Source organism: Elephas maximus, chromosome 5 (assembly GCF_024166365.1).
Source record: "Elephas maximus indicus isolate mEleMax1 chromosome 5, mEleMax1 primary haplotype, whole genome shotgun sequence".
NCBI classification, from domain to species: Eukaryota; Metazoa; Chordata; class Mammalia; order Proboscidea; family Elephantidae; genus Elephas; species Elephas maximus.
This window is the reverse complement of record NC_064823.1, coordinates 55,374,241-55,396,634: the sequence shown is the minus strand read 5'-3', so window position 1 is coordinate 55,396,634 and position 22,394 is coordinate 55,374,241. Positions and strand designations below refer to the sequence as shown.

At 36.8% G+C, this 22,394-nt stretch overlaps 1 protein-coding gene across 4 annotated transcripts in view; it reads left to right on the top strand.

Moving 5' to 3' along the window:
• Positions 1-22,394, top strand: part of RAP1GDS1 (Rap1 GTPase-GDP dissociation stimulator 1) — a 179,930-nt gene that overhangs the window by 10,438 nt on the left and 147,098 nt on the right. For 3 of the 4 annotated variants that reach the window (XM_049885654.1, XM_049885652.1, XM_049885651.1), the window contains exon 2: positions 12,978-13,088. In XM_049885654.1, coding sequence (XP_049741611.1) covers positions 12,978-13,088 — 111 coding nt within the window. The remainder of the gene's footprint in view (positions 1-12,977; positions 13,089-22,394) is intronic. The other variant, XM_049885653.1, reaches the window with a different exon arrangement.

Sequence of the window (22,394 nt, the reverse complement as noted above, 5' to 3'; positions counted from 1 at the left end):
TTTGACCTTTTAATCAAACAAGACTGGTAAGACTATAGTGTTTCTGGTTCAAACTAAAATAGGCTTTAAATCCATTAAAGGATGAGTGACAAGGGACTGCTCAAGAGTTTTTCTCAGATTTTTTAAATAATTAGAAAGAAAATTTACAGTAAAATGCAGTGATTGTTTTTAGTAAAGCCCATCTTAATAAAATCTATCGTATGTCAACTGACACTAATTTGTAATAAAAGATACAAATACAGTTAACTCAAAGTAATGTGGCTTTTCAGGATTTATTAAGTTTCCACTGTAGAGAGTAATGTGAGTATTTTAGAAGAATTTCCTGTCCTAGAAGAATCCCCCATCTAATAGTAGAAGTAAAGCAAAAAAGTTTTATAAAACTAGTAAAATGGAAACTATAGGGAAATTAGAGCTCTATAAAATTCCACAAAAATAATTTCTTAAATAAAATTGTTTATGAAATTAAATCTTGAAATTTAATCAATTGACATATAGTTCAAATTACATGACATATACAGGGGGGTTGATTAAATCCTTCTAAGCCTTTGTATTTTGTATAAAATCTTAATCTTGTCTGAAGTGAGATGGGTAAATGACATAAGATATGCAATTATAATCAACTTATGCAGTGAAAGAGGTATATCCAGTGAGTAGGTGTATGGATAACTGGTGAATAGGCACAGAGTTATGGTATTATTGCAACCTGAGGAATCATATAAAATCCATTTGTATGAATAGGTTTTACTGCTTGTTGAAGTAATAAATTAATGAGGATAGACGCTTTGCTGTTAGTTACTTTTGAGTCAGCTCCAACTCATGGTGACCCCTTCCGGTGTAAACAGAACGGAATGTTCCCTAGTCCTTTGCCATCTGAATGATTGTTGATATGTTTGACTCCATTGCCGCAGCCATTGTGTCAGTCCATCTTATTGAGGGTTTCCCTCACCCTCACTGGGCCTCCACTTTACTAAACAGGATGCCCTTCTCCGGTGAGTGGTTCCTTTTGATGACATGTCCAAAGTAAGCAGGTCGAAGTCTCGGACAATATTCAGTGTCCCATGGGGTTTTTCTTAGCTAATTTCCGGAAGTAGATCACCAGGTCTTTCTTCCTAAGTTGTCTTAGTCTAAGGCAGATAGAAACTTTGTTGTTAGTTGCAGTCGAGTCCATTCCAAGTCATGGTGACCCCATGTGTGCAAAGTAGAACTGCTGCATAGGATTTTCAAGGCTATGACCCTTTGGAAGCAGGTCTCCAGAGCTGTCTTCTAAGGCACTTCTAGGTGGGATCAAACTGCCAGCCTTTTGACTAGCAGTCAAGTGCTATCCAGGAACTCCAGATAGAAGCTAAAAACCTGAACCAAACCTGTTGCCATTGAGTTGATTCTGACTTTTAATGACCCTGTAAGACAGAGTGGAGCTACACCGTAGGTTTTCAAAGGCTGTAAATCTTTTATGGAAGCAGATTACCACATCTTTCTCCTGTGGAGCAGCTGGTGGGTTCAAACCACTAAGCTTTTGATCTTTTGGTTAGCAGCCTAGCACTTAACTACTGCATTCCAGGGCTCCCTAGATAGGAACTAGGAGTGCGAAAACTGTGGAAATTTGGTTTGGAGTTCTTTCATTAAATAGAATAGTTTAGAACTCTTAACTTTCTTCTTTTTTAATTACAACAAATATTTCTAATTCTAGTATTCTCTGAATTGTCCTTGAAAATAAGTATTGCAGATATGAACTTTGAACAGTTACATTTTTGTTCTTTTTTCCAAGTTGTTTGTATGTGTTCACTAAAAATATGTGATGCTTAAATAGATTCCTGTTCAATTGTGCTTCTTTGGAACTTAATCTTGGAAATTAACTTGAAAATCGCCCATTCACAGTAGCTTCATATTATCTTTTTTAAATTTTATTCTGCTTTAGGCGAAAGTTTATAGTGCAGATTTTTATCATTCAAAATTTATACACAAATTGTTTTGTAACATTGGTTGCATGCCCACAATGTGTCAGTACTTTCCCCTTTGCACTCCAGGTTCCCGTGTCCATTCGTCTGGGTTTCCTGTCCTTTCCTGCCTTTCATCTTGCTTTGGGGCAGGAGTTGCCCATTTGGTCTCCTATACAGTATGTGATTGAACTAAGAAGCATGTTCCTCACATGTGTTACTGTTTGTTTTATAGATCTATCTTTGTAAAGTGGGCTTGAGGTGTGGCTTCAGTTATGAGTTAGCAGGGTGTCTGGTGGGCCATAGTCTCGGGGGTTCCTCCAGTCTCTGTCAGACCAGTAAGTCTGGTCTTTTTTTTTTTTTCTTTTTAAATTTGTATTTTGTTCTTCATTTTTCTCCCACTCTGTCCGGGACCCTCTACTGTGATCCCTGTCAGAGTGGTCAGTGGTGGTGACCGGGCACCATCTAGCTCTGGGTTCAGGCGGGTGGAGTCTCTGGTTCATGTAGTCCTTTAGTCCTTGTGTCCTTGGTTTTCTTCATTCTCCTTTGCTCTGGTCAGGATGGGACCAATAGATATATCTTAGATGGCCGTTCACAAGCTTTGGAAGACCCCAGATGCTACTTACCAAAGTAGGACGTAGAACTTTTTCTTTATGAACTATGTTATGCCATTTGACCTAGATATCTCCTGAGACCATGGTCCCTGGCCCTCAGTTCCAGCAACTTGGTTGCTCAAGGTATTTAGATGTGTCTAGGAAGCTTCTGGAAACCCTGGTGATGTAGTGGTTAAGTGCTACGGCTGCTAACCAAAGGGTCAGCAGTTCACATCCTCCAGGCACTCCTTGGAAACTCTATGGGGCAGTTCTGCTGTGTCCTGTAGGGTCGATATGAGTCGGAATCGACTTGATGGCGCTGGGTTTGGTTTTTTTTTTCAGGAAGCTTCTATGACTTTGCCTCGGTCAAGTTGTGCTGAGTTTCCCCTTTATCGTGTGTTGTCTTTCCCTTCACCGGAGTTGACGCTTGTCTATGATACAGTTAAAGATTTTCCCTTCCTGTCCCTTCCCTCCGTTGTAACTATCAAAAGTTTGATTTTTTCTGTGTGTAAACCTTTTTTCTTTTTTTAAATATTTTTTCCAGTCCTCCCTCTTGATCTTCTCATTCCAGAACTTGGATGAAACAAACAGGTGTTATATCTTTTGTTATAGCCCACAGGCCCTGGGCATCTGTGTATGTCTTTTCTTGAGTTTTTATAATAGTGGTCTCATACAATATTTGTCTTTTTATGATTGACATATTTCATGGAGCATAATGGCCTCCAGATACATCCGTATTGTAAGATGTTTTGTGAATTCATCACTGTTCTGTATTGTTGCGTGGTATTCTGTTGTGTGTATATATCCATAATTTGTTTATCCATTCATCTGTTGATGGGTCATGTTCTTTTTAATTTTCAAGTTCTTTATTCTGTGACCAAATAATAATTGTGAAGGTAATAGTAAATGATTAAATCTTAGATACTTTTTCAAACTGTCGTTTTTCCCCCCAGTTAATACTTTGACAGCAAGCATCTATAGTAGCAGCAGTAGCAATTGAGAGGCATGCTTGATATTTCTACTTACATTTTTTAGCTTGACAAGAAATATGTCTGTTTCTTGTGGTTTTACTGTGTGTGTGTGTGTTTATATGAACATAACCTCCACAGCTCTACCCCAGGAGTCATGGAGGGTTGCAACAGTATTAAAAGCAGAAAGGAAAATTTCCTGTATTACATTTTAACGTAAGATAGTGAACTTAATTGGTAGGCCATGAAAGAATAGAGTTTGAAACTATTTTCTTACTTGATTTCTAAGCATTAGAAAAGAAGAGGTAACATGATCTCTATTTGCTGATGTGAACAAAATAAAATACATAATGAAGGAAGAATGTGTTTTTGAGATTTCTAGCATGGATGAATTAGAGGTTGGAAAGTTGAACTCAGGTTCCATAGACTCAGAAACAACATGTGCTTACTCTAGTAATAATGAGAAAATTAGAGGATTTAAGATTTATTTTTAAAAATTTGAGGGGTAATCAGAGGGAGGTTATATCCTTTGTTAATCTGTGAGTTACTCAACTAGCAGAAGCATTAAAACAAATAAATTTAAAAAAAAATTTTTTTCCTTCATTCATGGTATAGTTTAATGGAAGAAGCAATTGACTAATTTGTTTAAAGGTTCTCAATTTTAGCCCTGTCTCAGGACTAACTTTGTAAACATACCACACAGAAAACCAAATTACAGTATGCTAACACTGCAAATATTGCAATTTTTAACTGTAATACTTTACACTTGTTATACTAGCAAAAAAATCATTTCTTCCTACCTTACCAAAACTTTTAAAATAACTTCCATTGCATCAAATACTAAACCTTTTAGATAAGTTTGCAACGTAATATTCAGGAGAGATTGTTATTTCGAGCTCCCTAAGCCAATTGTCCCAGATTGAATTAATACCATTCATTTTTTTAGATGAATTTTAAAATCTCCCATTCATACATTGCATACATTCTAGGTGTTTGAAAACCACATTAGCATAGGAATCTTTTTTTTTTATTTTTATATTTGATGTGGATAATAATAGTAAAACTTTGTTACTAGAGAGTTAAATGAAAATTATATTAGCTTCAATGGCAAGAAACTCTTTAAGTCTTTTTTTAAGTAAGAGCATTTTTATTACTGAGTGGCCATATATTTAGCAAATAGTGAACAAAATTTTAAAGGTCAGTAGAAAGATTTTGAACTTTTGTGTGTGTGTGCGTGCTCGTGAAGTTTACAGAGCAAATTAGTTACTCATTCAACAATTCATACACATGTTGTTTTATGACATTGATTGCAATCCCTGCGATGTGTCAACACTCTCCCCTTCCCGCCCCAGGTTCCCTGTTTTCATCCTTCCATTCTTCCTCTCCCTTACTGCCTTCTCATCTTTGCTTTTGGTCTTGTATACGTGGTTGAATTAAGAACGTTTCTCACGTGTGTTACTGTTTGTTTTATAGACCTGTATAATCTTTGGCTGAAGAGTGAACTTTGGGAGGAAAGGTCTTGAACTTTTATAAGCCCAGTTAGTAATACTTGTTCATGCCCTTGTCTCCTAATGGGGTTTGTCATCAATACTGGTATAGTTGTGCAAAGATGACCCACACATTTATCTGTCTATCCATCTATCTCTCTACTAAGCCTGTTGCCTTCAAGGTGATTTCAACTCAAAGTGATTCTGTAGGACAGAGTAGAGCTGCCCCATAGAGTTTCCAAGGAGCGTCTGGTGGATTCAAACTGCCAAGCCGTAGCACTTAACCACTACATCACCATCTCTACTAGTATATAGCAAAGTGATAGAATTGAGTAACATTTAAAAATATGTAGTATATTTTAGAGTCAATAACCTTGAAAATAAAGCAACCATTTCTGGATAATATCTGTGAGGATGACATACTCTGAAAAATATGCTACCACTAATAGCATAAAGAATTTCAGGACTTTCTAGCTTAATATAACACTGTCTTGTGTTGAGGCTAGCTCTTTGGGACTGTCTTTTAACCATCGTGAAGTATATTCTTTGATGATGGTGATAATCTTAAGTGCTTTTATAGTCAAGCTATTTAAAAATAAAAATAACCTTATTTTTCCATCACTTTTTCTTAGATATTAAAAAGGAGAGAAAAAGTTCTCTTATAACTGCAAAAATTTAGATCTTATTAAAACTTTTCCATAGCAGTATGCCAGTAAATAATTAGTGTTTCTGATTTATAGAAGAGAGACCTGGAATGTAAAGAACCTCTGGTGGGTAATGGTACACAGGATTTAAGATAAAAAAAAAAAAGAGGAATAGAAATAGTTAGGCAAGGTTGTTTGAAAATTCTAGCAGCAAAATATATCTGTTTGTATATCTTTTTTTTTTTTTTGAATTGTGATTTAGGTGAAAGTTTACAGAGCAAATTAGTTTCTCGTTAATGTTTATATATCTCTAAAAGGGACTTTTAGGAGAAAACTTTTGGAATAATGGCTGGCTAAATCAGTGGAATCAACACTAGTGACCTGAGTTATCAAAAGTGGCAGTCAGATTTTATCCACGTATAACAAGCCAAAAAAGTGGTGGTTGTTTATATTGATAGGTAGCTGGGCAGAAATGAAGGAAGGACAGAAAGAAAGCATGCCATCTTAATACTCTAGTGGATGTGCATAGTACTCAGAAAAAGAGGGTTCTCTCTAGGCAGAGCCGAGGGCACACAACATTAAAGAGGCAGCAAGTGAAGGAAGATCTGTTGAAGGCTAGGAGCAAATGGTCAGACTGGCTTTTGAAGTTAAGAGAAAAGGTAATTTAAAAAGTTCATTGCTGCAGTTATATCAAGTAAGAGGATTGAGAAAAATCCATTGAATTTGCCAAGATATCATTTAAGGTTTTTGCCAAAGTAGTTTTGATAGATTTTTTAGAGGACTGAAGTTTTTAGAGGCTAGGTTGTAGTTTTAGAAACGATTAAGTGGTTAAGTAGTAGGAGACAGATTAATAACCAAAGTCAGCTTTGCATTAATCTTTTGAAGATGCCATGGTTTCTTTCACAAGTCAGATCATGCTGCCTTGTATAGGAAAGAAATTGCTCTTTTAAGAGAAAAATATTTTAGTTATTAGTATTTCTTAGTCCTGGAACCTCTAATGCAAACCGGCATCTACTCCTCTACCAGTCAGAAACTGGAAATGTTTTGTTAGAACAGTTTCATTGTCTTAACAAATCTTAAGTAATACAAAATACAGAAATCTGGTTTTACACAGGAAACAATTTGTATGGTAATGATTTTCTACTTACACTTACTATCGTGGTTTGAGGGGGTTGAAAAATAATACCTTCTCTTTACTCAGGTTCAGAACTAGTGAAGATATAAGCAAATGAGTCATCTGATGGAGTTCAAAATATATTCTTTAAAATTGACAGTGTACAGTGGAAGACGGGACTTATATAGTGACAATGGAACTGTTAATACTTCACTGCTGAATTAAATACTGGAAACCCCGGTGGCGTAGTGGTTAAGTGCTACGGCTGCGAACGTAAAGGTTGGCAGTTCAAATCCGCCAGGCGCTCCTTGGAAACTCTATGGGGCAATTCTGTCCTGTCCTATAGGGTTGCTGTGAGTTGGAGTCGACTCGACGGCAACAGGTTTGGTTTTGGGTTTGAATTAAATACTGATCTTATCACTGGCACAGCCGGATAACCAAAGGTATGGAAGAACAGAGAATTCTTGCCCCTATAAGCAGACCTGATTGTAAAAGAGCAGGAACCCAGAAGGGACTGAGCCATGTACACACATGCATGTGTACTTCTTCCTCCTCAACTTATCAATCAGATCAATCATTCTTCTCCCTGAGAATGGAGGTAGTGCCTGAGCTCTATTTTATTAAGTGTTACTGTAATGGAGTCTCTACTGTGAAGAAGCTTGAAGCCAGTGGGTATGGGCTTTCTGCCCTCATCATTTTACTTTTCCAAAATACTCTTAAAATTGAGGTAAAATTCACATACACTAAAACGTAACCACCACTCCAGTCAAGATATAGAGCATTCTAACACTTTATTTTTATATGTGGATTCACATAAGATTACTGGTGGCATTACGGTTAAGTGCTTGACTGCTAACCAGAAGGTAGGCCGTTTGAACACACGCAGTGACTAAACAGGAGAAAGACGTGGTCATCTGCTCCCCTAAGGATGATAGCCTAGAAAATATATGGGGCAGTTCTACTCTGTCACATGGGGTTGCTGTGAGTCCAAATCAACTCGATGGCACCCACCGACAGCATTATTTATATTTCTGATAATATGGAGTGCATAGTAGATACTTAACAGGTAACATTTACCTTCCCTGCTGTCAGACTTTGGCTGTAAAGTATGTGATACAAAGGATGGTGGCTAGACAGCTTTCTGCAAATAATTCATTCCCTTAGTTAATTCATTGAACAAAATTAATAGCCATCTCTTTTGTACTAAGCGATGGGGGTATGCAATGAGTAGAGTAGACATGGCCCTCATATATGATTACAAATTGTGAATAGTGCCGAGGAGGGTGGCTACAGTGATAGAGAATAAGCCTGGATGGCAGGGAGGAGGAGAAGACTTAGAATAGGCAGGAATGATCTCCAAGGTGGTGACCTCTAAGCTGAAACTTGATGAGAAGAACCAGTCATTTGAAAAGCAGGGGGAAAGAATGTTACGGATGGGATAAAAAAAAAAAAAAAAAAAAAAGGAGTGAATTAAAAAGAATGTAGATGCCAGTGAGAGCCCTAGTGGCACAGTGATTAAGCATTCAGCTGCTAACCAAGAGGTTGACAGTTCGAATCCACCAGCCGCTCCTTGGAAATGCTATGGAGCAATTCTGTTCTGTCCTGCAGGGTTGCTGTGAGTCAGAATCGACTCGATGGCAGTGGGTTTGGTTTTGGGTTTAGATGCCAGTGTAGATGTATTAGATTTGTAGGGCTGCCGTAACAAAATACCACAAAATGTGTGACTTTAAACAACACATTTATTATCTCACAGTTCTGGAGGCTGAGAGTCCAGGGTGTCAGCCATGTTGATTTTTTCTGGGGCTTTGAAGGAAAACCTGTTCCAAGCTTCTTTCCTATGTTCTGGTAATTCCAAGTATTTTTTGGCTCTAAGGTGCAGAGTCGTGAAAAGTGCTTTGTCTGTCTTTCTGTGTTCTCCCTTTTTTATAAGGACAGCACTTAGATGGGATTTAGACCCAACCTACTCCGGTATGAGAGCTGTGGTGGTTCAGCGGTAGATTCTTGCCCTCCATGCAGGGTTTAAATTCTGGCCAGTGCACCTCAAGCAAAGCTACCACGTGTCTGTCAGTGGAGGCTTATGTGTTGCTTTGATGCTAATCAGGTTTCAGTGGCGCTTCCAGACTTAGACTAGGAAGAAAGGTCAGGCGATATATTTCTGAAAATGAGCCATTGAAAATCCTGTGAGTCACAACCGTCTGATCCTGTTGTATACGGGGTTGCCATAAGATGGAGGCCAGCTCTACAGTAGCTAACAGCAACAACTACTCTGGTGTGACCTTATGTTAATCTAATTAATAACATCATCTTAGACCCTGTTTCCAAACAAGGTCATGTTCACAGGTACCAGGAATTTAGGACTTCAGCGTATCTTTTTTGGGGGGACACAATTCAACCCATAACAAGAGGCATCTGAGAGATTAGGGCAGGGGAGTACCTTTGATAAAGTGAGAAAGCAAGTTGGGAGAAGAAAATTAGTTTGGAGGGAAGATGACGTATTTAGTTTTGGACCTACTCAGTTTGTCATATTATGAAGTATCCAAGGTGACAGGCTGACTTAATAATATAAGACTAGTTTAAGGAGAAAAGACAAAATTGAAATTATAGTCAGAGCTATGAACACTTACTTAAATGAGTAAATTTGTGCCGACTGAGTGACTCATACATGTTACACTGCAGTTTTCAAAATAACTTCTTTCAAACTTTTTATTCATTTTGTTTTTTGTATCTCTCATGATGTACCAAGCATTACATTACAATACAGTTAAATATTTTCAAATTATCCTCTAATAGAATCTAATACAGTAATGTGCAAGTAAGTTCTCATTAAATACACTAGGGGCAGCAGTAGGGCGTATTAATGAAGAGAACCCTGGACTCAGAGTGCTTGAGATTGAATCTAGGCTCTACCAATTGTTAGCTTTGTGATTTTGAGCAAATTATGCCACCTGTGCCTCAGTTTATAAACTGCATTTGAGTAAAATGAGGCAAATATTATTACAGTCTACCTTACATTTTTTGTACAGGTCAAATAAGTGTTTAGATGTGTAAAATGGGGATAATAAGAGTATATTTAATCTCTGCCATAGGATTGATGTGCAGACTGGATAAGGCAGTGCATTCAAAGTATACAGTGGTACCCAAACAAACTAACAAAGAAAAACCTACTGCCATCGAGTCGATTTCAACTTATAGCAACCCTATATAGGGTTTCCAAGGCTGTAAATCTTTACGGAAGCAGACTGCCACATCTTGCTCCTGCGAGACAGCTGGTGGTTTTGAACCACCAACATTTTGGTTAGCTGCCGAGCGCTTAACCACTGTACCACCAGGGCTCTGCAGTAATACCAGTAAAGCTTAACTGCTTTTATAACTTGTTGACTGATAAAATTTTGTTGAATTGCTATACTTTGATTAGCACCTTATTTTTCCTCTATATGATAATTTCTTTTTATCACTTTTAATAATATGAATTTAGTAGTTTTATATTATTTATACTTTATTTCAGAAAAATCAATTTAACACTCATTTAAAATTGAACAAATATATCTGAGATAGATAGATAGGCTATAACTTCTTTTTAGTGTATAGAAGAAAAGAGACATATGGGTAGAGTTTTCTTTTTATTTAGGAAAAAGAAAATTTCTTAAAACTATCTGGCCCTTAAGAAAATAATTATAAATGATAATCTGAGATTTTTAAAAAAGAGTAGGTTTAGGATTACTAGATTAGTCGCAGGTTGAATTGGACATAACTAGAGCATGTTAGTATTATTCGATATAAAATTTTAAATCTGCTTATTCCTAGATTGACAAAGTAAAATGTTTCATTTTTATAACAGACTTTCATCATACTTTAAGAATTGTCATCACCTGGCAATGCGCAAAAGTATATTAAAACTTATACTTTACTTTGAAGTAAGAGAATGTCTGCAAGTCTGATAGTAAAGCAGTAATTATGTGTAGACTGTGGACCCCTTGGAGGTCCTCCCTATCTCTTCAGGCGTCCATGAGGTCAAAACTATTTGCATAATAATATCAAGATATTATTCTTTTTCCTCCATTGGATTGACATCTGCACTGACATGGTACAAGAGCAATTGTGAGTTTCGTATGGTGCTGGTGCTTTCGTGTGGGTAAATCAGGGAGCACAGTGGTAAGCACTCTGCTACTAACCAAAAGGCTTGTGTTTCAAACCCACCCAGCAGCTTCTCAGGAGAAAGACCTGGTGATCTGCTTCCATAAAGATTACAGCGAAGAAAATCCTATTGGGCAGTTCTGCTCTGTTACATGAAGTCACTGTGAATTGGAATTGACTTGATGACACCCAGCAACGATAGGACCAAACTGTACTAGTAGTCATTGAACTCTTCACCATCACATATTTGAAGTAAAACAGTATGTGTGTCACTTAATGTCTGTGATGAAGCAGAAAAAAATTATTTTAATACTCTGTGTGATGCAATGGGAAGTATACATAAAACACTTTCACTACATGATGAAGTCTGATGGTGGTTTTAAAGAAAGGCACTTGTACAGTTGTTTAAGTTGTGAGCTGACATAGGCACTTTTTTGTGGAATACCATTTTTATTTGAAAGAACTAGCAGACGTATGGTTTTTCTTGTGTATTTGGCAGACATTTCCTCACAAATGAATGAAGTTGTCATTTTAAGGAAAACACTGACAGTATTTTTGTTGCTGATAAAATTGGAGCTTTCAGTGAAAAATTAGAATTTTGGAAAACTTCTTCTGTCACTTTGAACTTGACAGCTTCCCAGTACTAAAAGACTTTTTTGATGAGATTGGTGGTGATACTAACAAATTAGATATTTTGAAATAGTACAATGAAATGTGTCAACATTTAGAAGATCTGCATAACCCATGGACTTAATCTTTTGCAAATGACAAGTGTATGATGATAAAATTATGCATGGATAAAGGATTCAATATGCAGGAGACCAGTGGATATTAATGTAACGGTTGCAGAAGTTCACTGATAATGTTTTCAGATTTCACATGGCAACTAACCTTAAGCAGCTATCACTTGTTTTAGTGTAGTATCAAAGAATATCCACGATTATCTGTAAGGCTATTAAAGTACTCCTCTGTTTTTCTTCTGTGTGTATGTGTGAGGCTGGATTTTCTTTATGTACTCAACCAGATCAACAAATCAAAAAAGATTGATTACAGAATCAGATATGAGAATCTGGTTACCATCTATTAAGTCACACAGTACAGAGATTTACAAAAATGTAAAATGATGCCACTTTTCTCATTTCTAAGTCTCAGTTTTAATTTTTAATAGCTAAATATCAACAGGAATAATTGACATAAACAGAAGCTATTGGGGGTTCTGAATGATTTTTAATAGTGTAAAGGGGTCATGGAGTCGCTACAGGTTGGAATTGACTCTATGGCAGCGGGATTGATTTGGGTTTGTAAAGGGGTTTTGGTAATCTATGGTCCATAGGAATCTGCGTATAATTTAGGAGGAGAGCGTAGCTTTATAATCTAAAATTTACAGATTTCAGCTTAAAGCAATACTTTGACTTGGAGTACTTCTCAAATGGCAGTGTTAAAGTAGGTTTTTTAGCCATCACGCACTTTGTACTATTTGATGTCATTTTATTTTGAAACTTTCTAAACCTTTATTTTTATTTTATGTCTTTAAAATACATAAACCAAACCCAGTGCCATCGAGTCGATTCCAACTTATAGCGACCCTATAGGACAGAGTAGAACTGCCCCATAGAGTTTCCAAGGAGCGCCTGGCGGATTTGAACTGCTGACCCTTTCGTTAGCAGCCGTAGCGCTTAACCACTATGCCACCAGGGTTTCCTTAAAATACATAGGAGGAAGCAAACAATTAAACAAATACTATTTACAAAGCTGTGTAAGTTTTTGGGAACATTTAGTTTTTCTTGATTAGTTGTGGCTGGTTTTCTAAACAAGTTTAATAAGGTATAAGACTGCTGAAAAAGATGTTCTGTGACAATCTGTGAAATATTACTGATATCATACACATATAGAATGAATATATCCTACTTCAGTTAAGTGGATAAAATTTTGTTTAAAAATTTTTTTTGATAAATGCAGTCCATTTCTATTTTGGAATGCATGTAGGGATTAATTCAGTATAACCGGAGTCTTTTGCTTGCAGTGGTAACTCTGTCCTTTTATCATGTAAGATATGATGGTTATAAGGTTGGTGAGTTTTCTCATTTTTCTTTTTTCTGTAAGCAGATAATCTCAGTGACACCTTGAAGAAGCTGAAGATAACAGCTGTAGACAGGACTGAGGATAGTTTAGAAGGATGCTTGGATTGTCTGCTTCAAGCCCTGGCTCAAAATAGTAAGTTCCATTATGTTTACTCAAATGTCAAACAAAAGAATCAAATCAGCAATCATCCAGAGATTGGTAGTTTAGCACATAACTTGAATTCTATCTCTGAATACTGGGGTTGTTTTATATGTTCCAACCTCCCACCCTCTGCCCCTTCCCCCATACTTCTCCGCCCCCACTCCGCACCCCCCAACGTGTAGAAAGCCAAGTTGATAGGCAAAAGAACGAAAGGAATTGATTGGTGGTGATGACATTAATACCAGTCCCAGAGGGAGGCCATTATTTCATTCCAGACAGACAAGCATCACAGTTGTTTTTCTTAACACTTACATTTGTGCTTTAAAAATAAGGCAGTGTGTTTATGCGTGGGAAGGGGAGAAGAGAGAAGAGACAGGGGGGAGCTTAAAACACTTAAAAATTTTTTTTCTGAGATCTTATGGTCACTTTTGGTATAACTTTAAAATAATGTGTATGTATAGTTTCAGTAGGAAAGAACCATCAGCAGTCATTTTAAAAAAAACCTATTAAAATTGAAGTAAGACTCAATCTTTGTTGTTTTGGTAAATTTTACTAGAGATAGAAATTACACAGCTCTTCATTGACTAACACATTGTATTATTGCATTTGATGTATCATTTTTCTGTTCACGAATTTCTGTGAATAGACAAGTACAAAGTGATCTTCATTTGTTCCCTTAATTCTACTTGTTCGTGCTATGGTTTGTCCTGTACTTGTGGTTAATTATACCATTGTCTTATCCTGGAACTAATTATGTAGCTGAGAGAGAATTCAGGGGAAAGTATGTATTGTTAAGGTTTCAGTTTCAAGCACTCGGAGGTATTGTGTCCTTCCTTCCTCCCTCCCTCCCTGCCTCCCTCCCTGCCTCCCTCCCTCCATCTAATAAGAATATCTTAAATACTTGATCACAGTACTCTCCATCAAAAAAGCACATTTTAAAGCTAGCTAGCTTTAAAATTCCTTTTTAGTAATTCTCTTTGATTTTGAGATTATAATTCTCAAGCTGTTCAATCTTAGAGGTAACAGAGAAGGGGTTTGAAACAATGAGTTCAGTGAGAGTGTCTGGATAATGCTTAAGATGATAAAGAAATAGGAAGACAGAAAAGAACAATGTCTAAGGCTATGCTATCCGTTAATGTAGACACTAGGCACATGAGACTATTTAAATTTAATAAAATTAAAATTAAGTTTCGCAGAGTTACTTCTCAGTTGGTACATTTGCCTTGCCACACGGATGTAAAATATTTCCATGATCAGAGACTAGAGAGAACAACATAATAACCTGAGTTTTACATAATAATGCAATTAGTCTAAATAAATTGAGTACCTCAAATTTACTTTTTTTCAGGAGTTCTCTGTAATTTCAGTGGTCCCTTTTTTTCCTCGATGTTCGAAAAAAATAGAATTTCTATATGGGCCATTTGCTTCAGAATCTGAAAGATACAGAAGGTATTTCCTCCATCATATGTAGAGGGTTGCTCCGTCCTCTCTTGGAAAGACTGGAAGACAGAGAGATGGAGACGAAGAAGAAAAGTGAAGAAAGAAGGAAGCAAAAGTTTAGCTTTTTAAAGAGCAGATTCAAGAGATACTAGGAAGTATATAATTGTTAGATTAAATTTCAGACCCATCATGGAAATTATTCATTGAACCTGTGTATTGAAAATGGTCTTGAAATTGTATGTTATAAAATGTTAAGGTCAAATAAGCATGAGGTATTAATAACAACAACAGACTATGAATTTAATGACTGTCCAGAGGGAAACAAAAGGAATATGTCTTGTTAAGAATTTGTAACAAACTCATCTCAATGTCTTTGCTAATTAAATAATGTCTATCGCTATTGAAATGAGACGTTTACATAGGAAGAAGGAATGTAGCAGTTCAGTTTACTAAGGCTGCTGTAACAGAGTACCACAAATGGGGTGGCTTAAAACAACAAATTTATCTTCTCAGAGTACTGGAGGGTAGAAGTCTGAAATCAAGGCGTCTGCAGGGTTAGTTCCTTCTGGAGGCTGCAAGGGAGAATCTGTTCCACACCTCACTCCTAGCTTCTGGTGGTTTGCAGCAATCTTTGGTGTTCTCTGGCTTGCAGATGCATCACTCCAATCTTTGCCTCCATAGTCATTTGGTCTTCTTTCCTGTGTCTCCTTTGTATCCCTTATAAGGATATCAGTGATTGGGTTTAAGGCCCAATCTAATCCAGTATGATTTCACCTTAACTTTTTTACATCCACAAAGATCCTGTTTCCAAATAAGGTCACAGTCACAGGTACCAGGGCTTAGGACTTCACTATATTGATAGAGGACACAGTTCAATCTCATACGGGGAATTGATAAAAACGTGCAGTTTTGATTCAGGAATAATATCATTGATTGTGTGTGCGCATAGCTCTGGCCTGGTTATCGACGGCAACAGGTAATAGCCCCATGAGTTAGATATTATTATTAACATTTAAAGGATGTGGAAACAGCCTCGGTGAAGTTACTTGCCTTGCTCTGGCAGAATCCAGAGTCTAGATTTTAACTCTTAGTTGACAAAATTAAAAAAAAGAAAATTACACTCTAAGTGAAGAGTAGTTTTTTTTGCTGGGTTTATGACTATGAACTTAATTTAAGAAGCTAGATTTTAATATTGTTTCTTAATTTTTTGTTTTTTCTTTAAAATTTTTATTGCTAAACATAGGGATGATATATAAGCTTTTTTTCCCCTTGAGTTATAGACTGATCATAGGTATTTATTTGGTATTTATTGATATCTTTTATAGAATTGGTATCTAGCTTTTAAACAAGTAAAAATATACCAGTAGGATGTTTATGTTCTACATTTATCCTTACTTCACTGCAGAAAGTGATTGATCATTGTTACATCTGTTCTCTTAAAGGTAAAATTATAAAACATCCAACTTAGGTGAATCTGTTTGTGCTTTTCTTATACAAAACCAAAAAACCAGACCCCTTGCCATTGAGTCAGTTCCGACTCATCTTGACCCTATAGGACAGAGTAGAACTGCACCATAGGGTTTCCAAAGAGTGACTGGTGGATTTGAACTGCTCTTAACCACTGTACCACCTGGATTTTAGATTTCCATTACATGTATTCCCATCTTACTCTTCTATAGAATGAAGAAATTTCTCTTTCTTGGTCAGATGCAACTATATGCAGGCAATGACATTTTTAGTCTCAGGTGTTTTAGCTAAAAATGTCATTTGCATGAAGTTGCACCTGATCAAGAAAGAAAAATTTCTCCATTGTGTAGAAGAATAAGATGGGAATATGTGTAATGGAAATCTAAATTAAAATTTGATTTTACAGTCTACTGACCTGTCATTGGAAAGAATATTTCTGAAATTAAAAGAAACAATGCTTTTAAACTATTTATACCATAGAGATCTGGTATATTTGAATTATTCATTACAGATGATTATAATCTGAAATGAAAACTGTTACTTTGATTTATGACTTCAGAGTGATTTTTTTTTTTTTCCTCTTTTTGGCAACTTTATATACTAGTTGCAAAGAATTCATTTGGACTCATGGTGACCCTGTGTATCAGGTAGAACTGTCCTCCATTGGGTTTTCAGTGGCTGATTTTTTTGTGTGAAATAGATCACCAGATATTTCTTTCAAGGTGTCTCTGGGTAGACTCAAACCTCCACCTTTTGGTTTGGTGTTGATCATTTGTACCACCTAGGGACTCCTTAGTAACACTAAATACAGTTTTTATTTTATGGTAAGAGAAATCAGATCTTTAGATTTTATAGGAAACATTTTGTGTAAGTCTCTGATCTTAATATAGAGGCATTCATTCACTCGTATAAATACTTCTGATCTCAGTTTTAAAATTTTTTAGTGAATACATGAAGGCCACCAGCCAGGAAATCAGCCTCTGTTTATTCCATTCTGTTTTGATTCAGGTTATAGTTAGGGGATTGTCAGTAAATGCTTGAGGAATTGTAGTGTGGTTACTCTATTTCATGCTTATTTGAACATTTCAAATAATAGGCCACCTATTTCATCCCTAGGCATTAAGACAGGAATTGGTCATCAAGAACATGGTATCTATATATCACCTACTACTACCATAAAAAGCCCAAAGACACAAAAACTTAACATTCTATTCATAATTAAAATTCTGTTCCAGTCTAAGAGACTGGGGACTATGTTGCATTGGTGTGGGAACTAAATAATAATGCCAGCCGAATCATAGATACAGCCTTAAACTCTTTTCCTGAAGGAGTAGACTGTTTTTCTCTGTCTTATCGTCTCATTTACCTTTGCGTTTTAACTTTATTTGGTTACTTGTCTGATGACACTTCCTAGTTCATGCAGAAGTCACATTATTGCTTATATTAATTACTGTAGAACAATTCTCTAAAAGGACACAAGTTTTTTACTTGTCTTTATAGGAAAAATGTTTATTATCTGGTCCCAAAGCTAAAACTCGAATTCCTAAATGTATATCAAATACCCTCTTCCCTGCTGAATTGTTATTTTTTTAGCCCACTTATCTATTGAATTCTTAGGTTACAGTTTATTTTATTTGTTGTATTGATTTGTTGGCTCCCTTCTAGGCTATAATGCTGGATACGCCAAATAATGCCCCAAGCTGCTAATGTAGATTACTCCATGAATAGTCTCTTACCAGTGAGAACTTTCTGTTGTCATTTTCTTTTAGTCTGCTTTATGCCTTCAATACTTCTGATACAGACTTCAGATAGCAAAATTACGTCCTAAGTCAGAGGCACTGAAACTTATTATCAAGTACTTTTTTCAGTGTTGTTGTTAGGTGTTGTCAAGCTGGTTCTGACTCATAGTGATCCTGTATACAAAAGAACGAAACACTGCCTAGTCCTGCGCCATCATCACAGTCATTGGTATGCTTGATTGAGCCCATTGTTGCAGCCGCTGTGTCAGTCCATCTCATTGAGGGTCTTCCTCTTTTTCGCTGACCCTCTACCAAGCATGATGTCCCTCTCCAGGGACTGACCTCTCCTGATAATATGTCCAAAGTATTTGAGACTTAGTTTCACCATCCTTGCCTCTAAGACAGATTTGTTCGTTCTTTTGGCAGTCCATGGTATATTCAATATTCTTTACCAGCACCACATTTCAAAGGCATCAGTTCTTCTTCTGTCTTCCTTATTCATCGTCCAGCTTTCATGTGCATATAAGACAATTGAAGACACCATGGCGGGGGTCAGGTACCTCAGTTTTCAAGGTGACATCCTTGTTTTTAAAACTTAAAGAGGTCTTTTGCAGCAGATTGGCCTAATGCAATGTGTCTTTTGATTTCTTGACTGCTGCTTCCATGGGCGTTGATTGTGGATCCAGGTAAAAAGAAATCCTTGACAACTGCAATCATTTCTCCATTTATCGTGATGTTGCTTATTGGTTCAGTTGTGAGGATTTTTGTTGGGGTGTAATCCATACTGAAGGCTGTGGTCTTTGATCTTCATCAGTAAGTGCTTCAAGTCCTCTTCACTTTCAGCAAGCAGGGTTGTGTCATCTACGTAATGCAGGTTGGTTAATGAGTCTTGCTCCAATCCCAATGCAGTGTTCTTCATATAATCCAGCTTCTCGTATTATTTGCTCAGCATACAGATTGAATAGGTATGGTGAAAGGATTCAACCCTGACGCACACCTTTCCTGACTTTAAACCATGCAGTATCCCCTTGTTCTGCTTGAAAAACTGCCTCTTGATCTGTGTACAGGTTCGTGCTAAGTCCATAATCATGGACTTAGCATGGAATACTGTTGCTGTAATGGAAATAAAAATTATTTTATTCTGCTCTTTTATAATAGTATCTAGATGTCACTTTGTTTTTTACCCCAGTGTATCACTGTACCACAGAAACCATGTATGCTTCTTTTGCAAGCTGAGTTCAATACATTGTTCACCTTCCTTCCTTTTTTTTTTTTTTTTCGGTATTATGTGTCTCATTTAGTTATTTCATCTATTTTAGTTGGGTCCATTGTTCATGAAAGCTTGTGACTGTTGCTCATCTTTAATTACCAAAGGTTCAGTTTTTACCAAATAAAGATAAGATTTTGAAAGCTATGAGAGACATTAGACTAAACTAGAGAAAATAGTCAGCTAAAAAGACATTGAGAATTTCTGATGAGTTGAGACTTGTGAATTGCCATAGAAAAGTGACAGCCACCTAAATCTCAGCCTCTTTACACATTGTCTAAAAAACCATACAGATGAACAAAGAAAGCAAATAAAATTAACTAACCACACCCTATGATTAAGTTCAGTGAAGACTACAGAGTACATGGAAAAGAGGAATGGGGAACCAGAAGCATAGAGGTGGTGATGTTGTTGTTGTTGGTTAGGTGCCATTGAATCGGTTCTGACTCATAACGACCCTTACAAAGATTATATTGTCTCTAGAAAGAGCCTCCCATGCATCTATCGGTTTGTTATATGGTGGAGCCTTGCATGTTGCTGTGATGCTGGAAGGTATGCCACCGGTATTCAAATACCAGCAGGGCCAGCCATGGTGGACAGGTTTCAGCTGAGCTTGCAGACTAAAACAGACTAAGAAGAAGGGCTTTATTCTACTTCTGAAAAGAATTAGCTGATGAAAACTTTATGAATAGCAGCAGAACATTGATGTTGTGCTGGAAGATGAGCCCCTCAGGTTGGAAGGCACTCAGAAGATAACTGTGGAAGACCTGCCTCCTCAAAGTAAAGTCAGCCTTAATAGCGTGGATAGAGTCAAGCTTTTGGGACCTCTGTTTGCTGATGTGGCACCACTCAAAAAGAGAAAAAACAGCTGCAAACATCCATTAACAATTGGAACATGGAATGTATGAAGTATGAATGTATGAAGTATGATAATATCCGTAAGCCTGCAAGGAAGATCAGTTAACACCACTATTATTCAAATTTACATACCAACCACTAAGACCAAAGATGAAAAAATTGAAGATCTTTACCAACTTCTGCAGTCTGAAATTGATCAAACATGCAACCTGGGTGCATTGATAATTATTGATGATTGGAATGCAAAAGTTGGAAATGAAGAAGAATTGGTAGTTAGAAAATATGGCCTTGGTGATAGAAATGATACCTGAGATTTACATGACCAGCGATTTCTTCATTGCAAATACCTTTTTTCAGTAACATAAATGGTGACTACACATGTGGATCTTGCCAGATAGAATACACGGGAATCAAAAGACCACATTTGTGGAAACGGACGATGGAAAAACTCATATCAGTTAGGACAAGGGTAGGGGTGACTGCTGAACAGCGCATCAGTTGCTCATATACAAGTTCAGGTTGAGGCTGAAGAAAATTAGAACAATTCTACAAGAGCCAAAGTAAGACCTTGAGTATATCTCACTGGAATTTAGAGACTTATCTCAAGAAAAGATTTGACACGTTGAGCACTAATGACCAAAGACCAGACAACCTGTGGAATGACATCAAGGACATCATATGTGAAGAAAGCAAAAGGTTGTTAAAAAGACAGAGAAGACCAAAATGGATTTCAGAAGAGACTCTGAAACTTGCTCTTGAACCTTGAGTAGCTAAAGCAAATGAGAAATGATAAAGTAAAAGAGCTGAACAGAAGATTTCAAAGGGCAACTCTAGAAGACAAAGTATTATAATGACATGTTACTGTAACATGGAATTAGAAAACCAAAAGGGAAGAACGCGCTTGGCATTTCTCAAGCTGAAACAGCTGAAAAAAAAATTGAAAGCTCTAGTTGCTATATTGAAGGATTCTGTGTGGGAAATATTAAACGATACAGGAAGCATCAAAAGAAAATGGAAGGAATACACAGAGTTGCTATACCAAAAAGAATTGGTCGATGTTCAGCCATTTCAGGAGGTAGCATATGGTCAGGAACCCATGGTACTGAAAGAGAAAGTCCAAGCTGCATCGAAGGCATTAGGGAAAAACAAAGCTCCAGGAATTGATGGAATACCAATTGAGATGTTTCGACAAATGGATGTAGCACTGGAAGTGCTCACTCATCTGTGTCAAGATATCTGGATGACAACTTCCTTACCAGCCAACACAAAGAGATCCATATTTATGCCTATTCCAAGGAAAGGTGATCCAACTGAATGTGGAAATTATTGTAGAATATCATTAATCTCACACCCAAGTAAAATTTTGCTAAAGATCATTCAGAAGTGGCTGCAGCAATACATTGACAGGGAACTGCCAGAAATTCAAGTTGGATTCAGAAGAGGACTTGGAACAAGGGGTGTCATTGCTGATATTAGATGGATCTCAGTTGAAAGAAGAGAATACCAGAAAGATGTTTACCTGTGTTTTATTGAGTATGCACAGGCATTCGGCCATGTGGATTGTAACAAATTATGGATAACATTGTGAAAAATGGGAATCCCAGAACACTTAATTGTGATCATGAGGAACCTGTACATAGATCAAGAGGCAGTCATTCGAACAGAACAAGGGGATACTGCGTATTTAAAGCCAGGAAGGGTGTGTGTCAGGGTTGTATCCTTTCACTGTACTTATTCAATCTGTGTACTGAGCAACTAATCTGAGAATCTCGATTCTATGAAGATGAATGTGGCATCAGGATTGCAGGAAGACCTAAAAACAACAACAGAAAAAAAAGTTCTGTTTTGGTGGGAAAATACTAATGTCTCATCTGAGAGCTAGTAGGTTAGAAAATTGGCTACTAGGAAATCAGGAGGAAGAGAGTTAAAAGTGCACAAGACCCTAGGCACGAGTCTCAGGATATCACTATTTTCAGGGGTGAAGGAGAAGATCTCCCTTTTAGACTTGATGGTAAAGAGGGAGAAGGAAGCAAGGGGGAAATTAAATGTCCTGTAGAAGTAAGAAAACCACAAAATCAGAAGAGTCACTAACCACGCCCTTTGGTTTCAGTTCAGAAGAGGAAGGTTTAGAATTAAGAAACCTAGGGGTCCATTCCAAATCTTTACTCAGCTTCATGCAACTTTTTAATGCTAGCTAAGGAAAATAAAAATTATACGTTGAATAAGGAATTCCAGACGACAGACATACAAAGCTGGTATAGGAAAAAAGTAGAAAAGGAGACTCAAAACATTTTAGCTGATGAAAATTCTCCTCCTAAGCCAACCAGGAAGCAGTTATCAGTAACACCACACCATGACTTACATTAAACAGTCTTAAGCTTTGCATATTCTAGAAGGGGAAAAAAACCTAAAATCAGGAACTTGGAACAGAAGTGGATAAAAACTAAGAAGATGTGAAATGAGAGTTGGCCAGAAATTGAAGAAAAAGAATTATTTTAGTAATTAAAACTGAATTACAAAGTACCA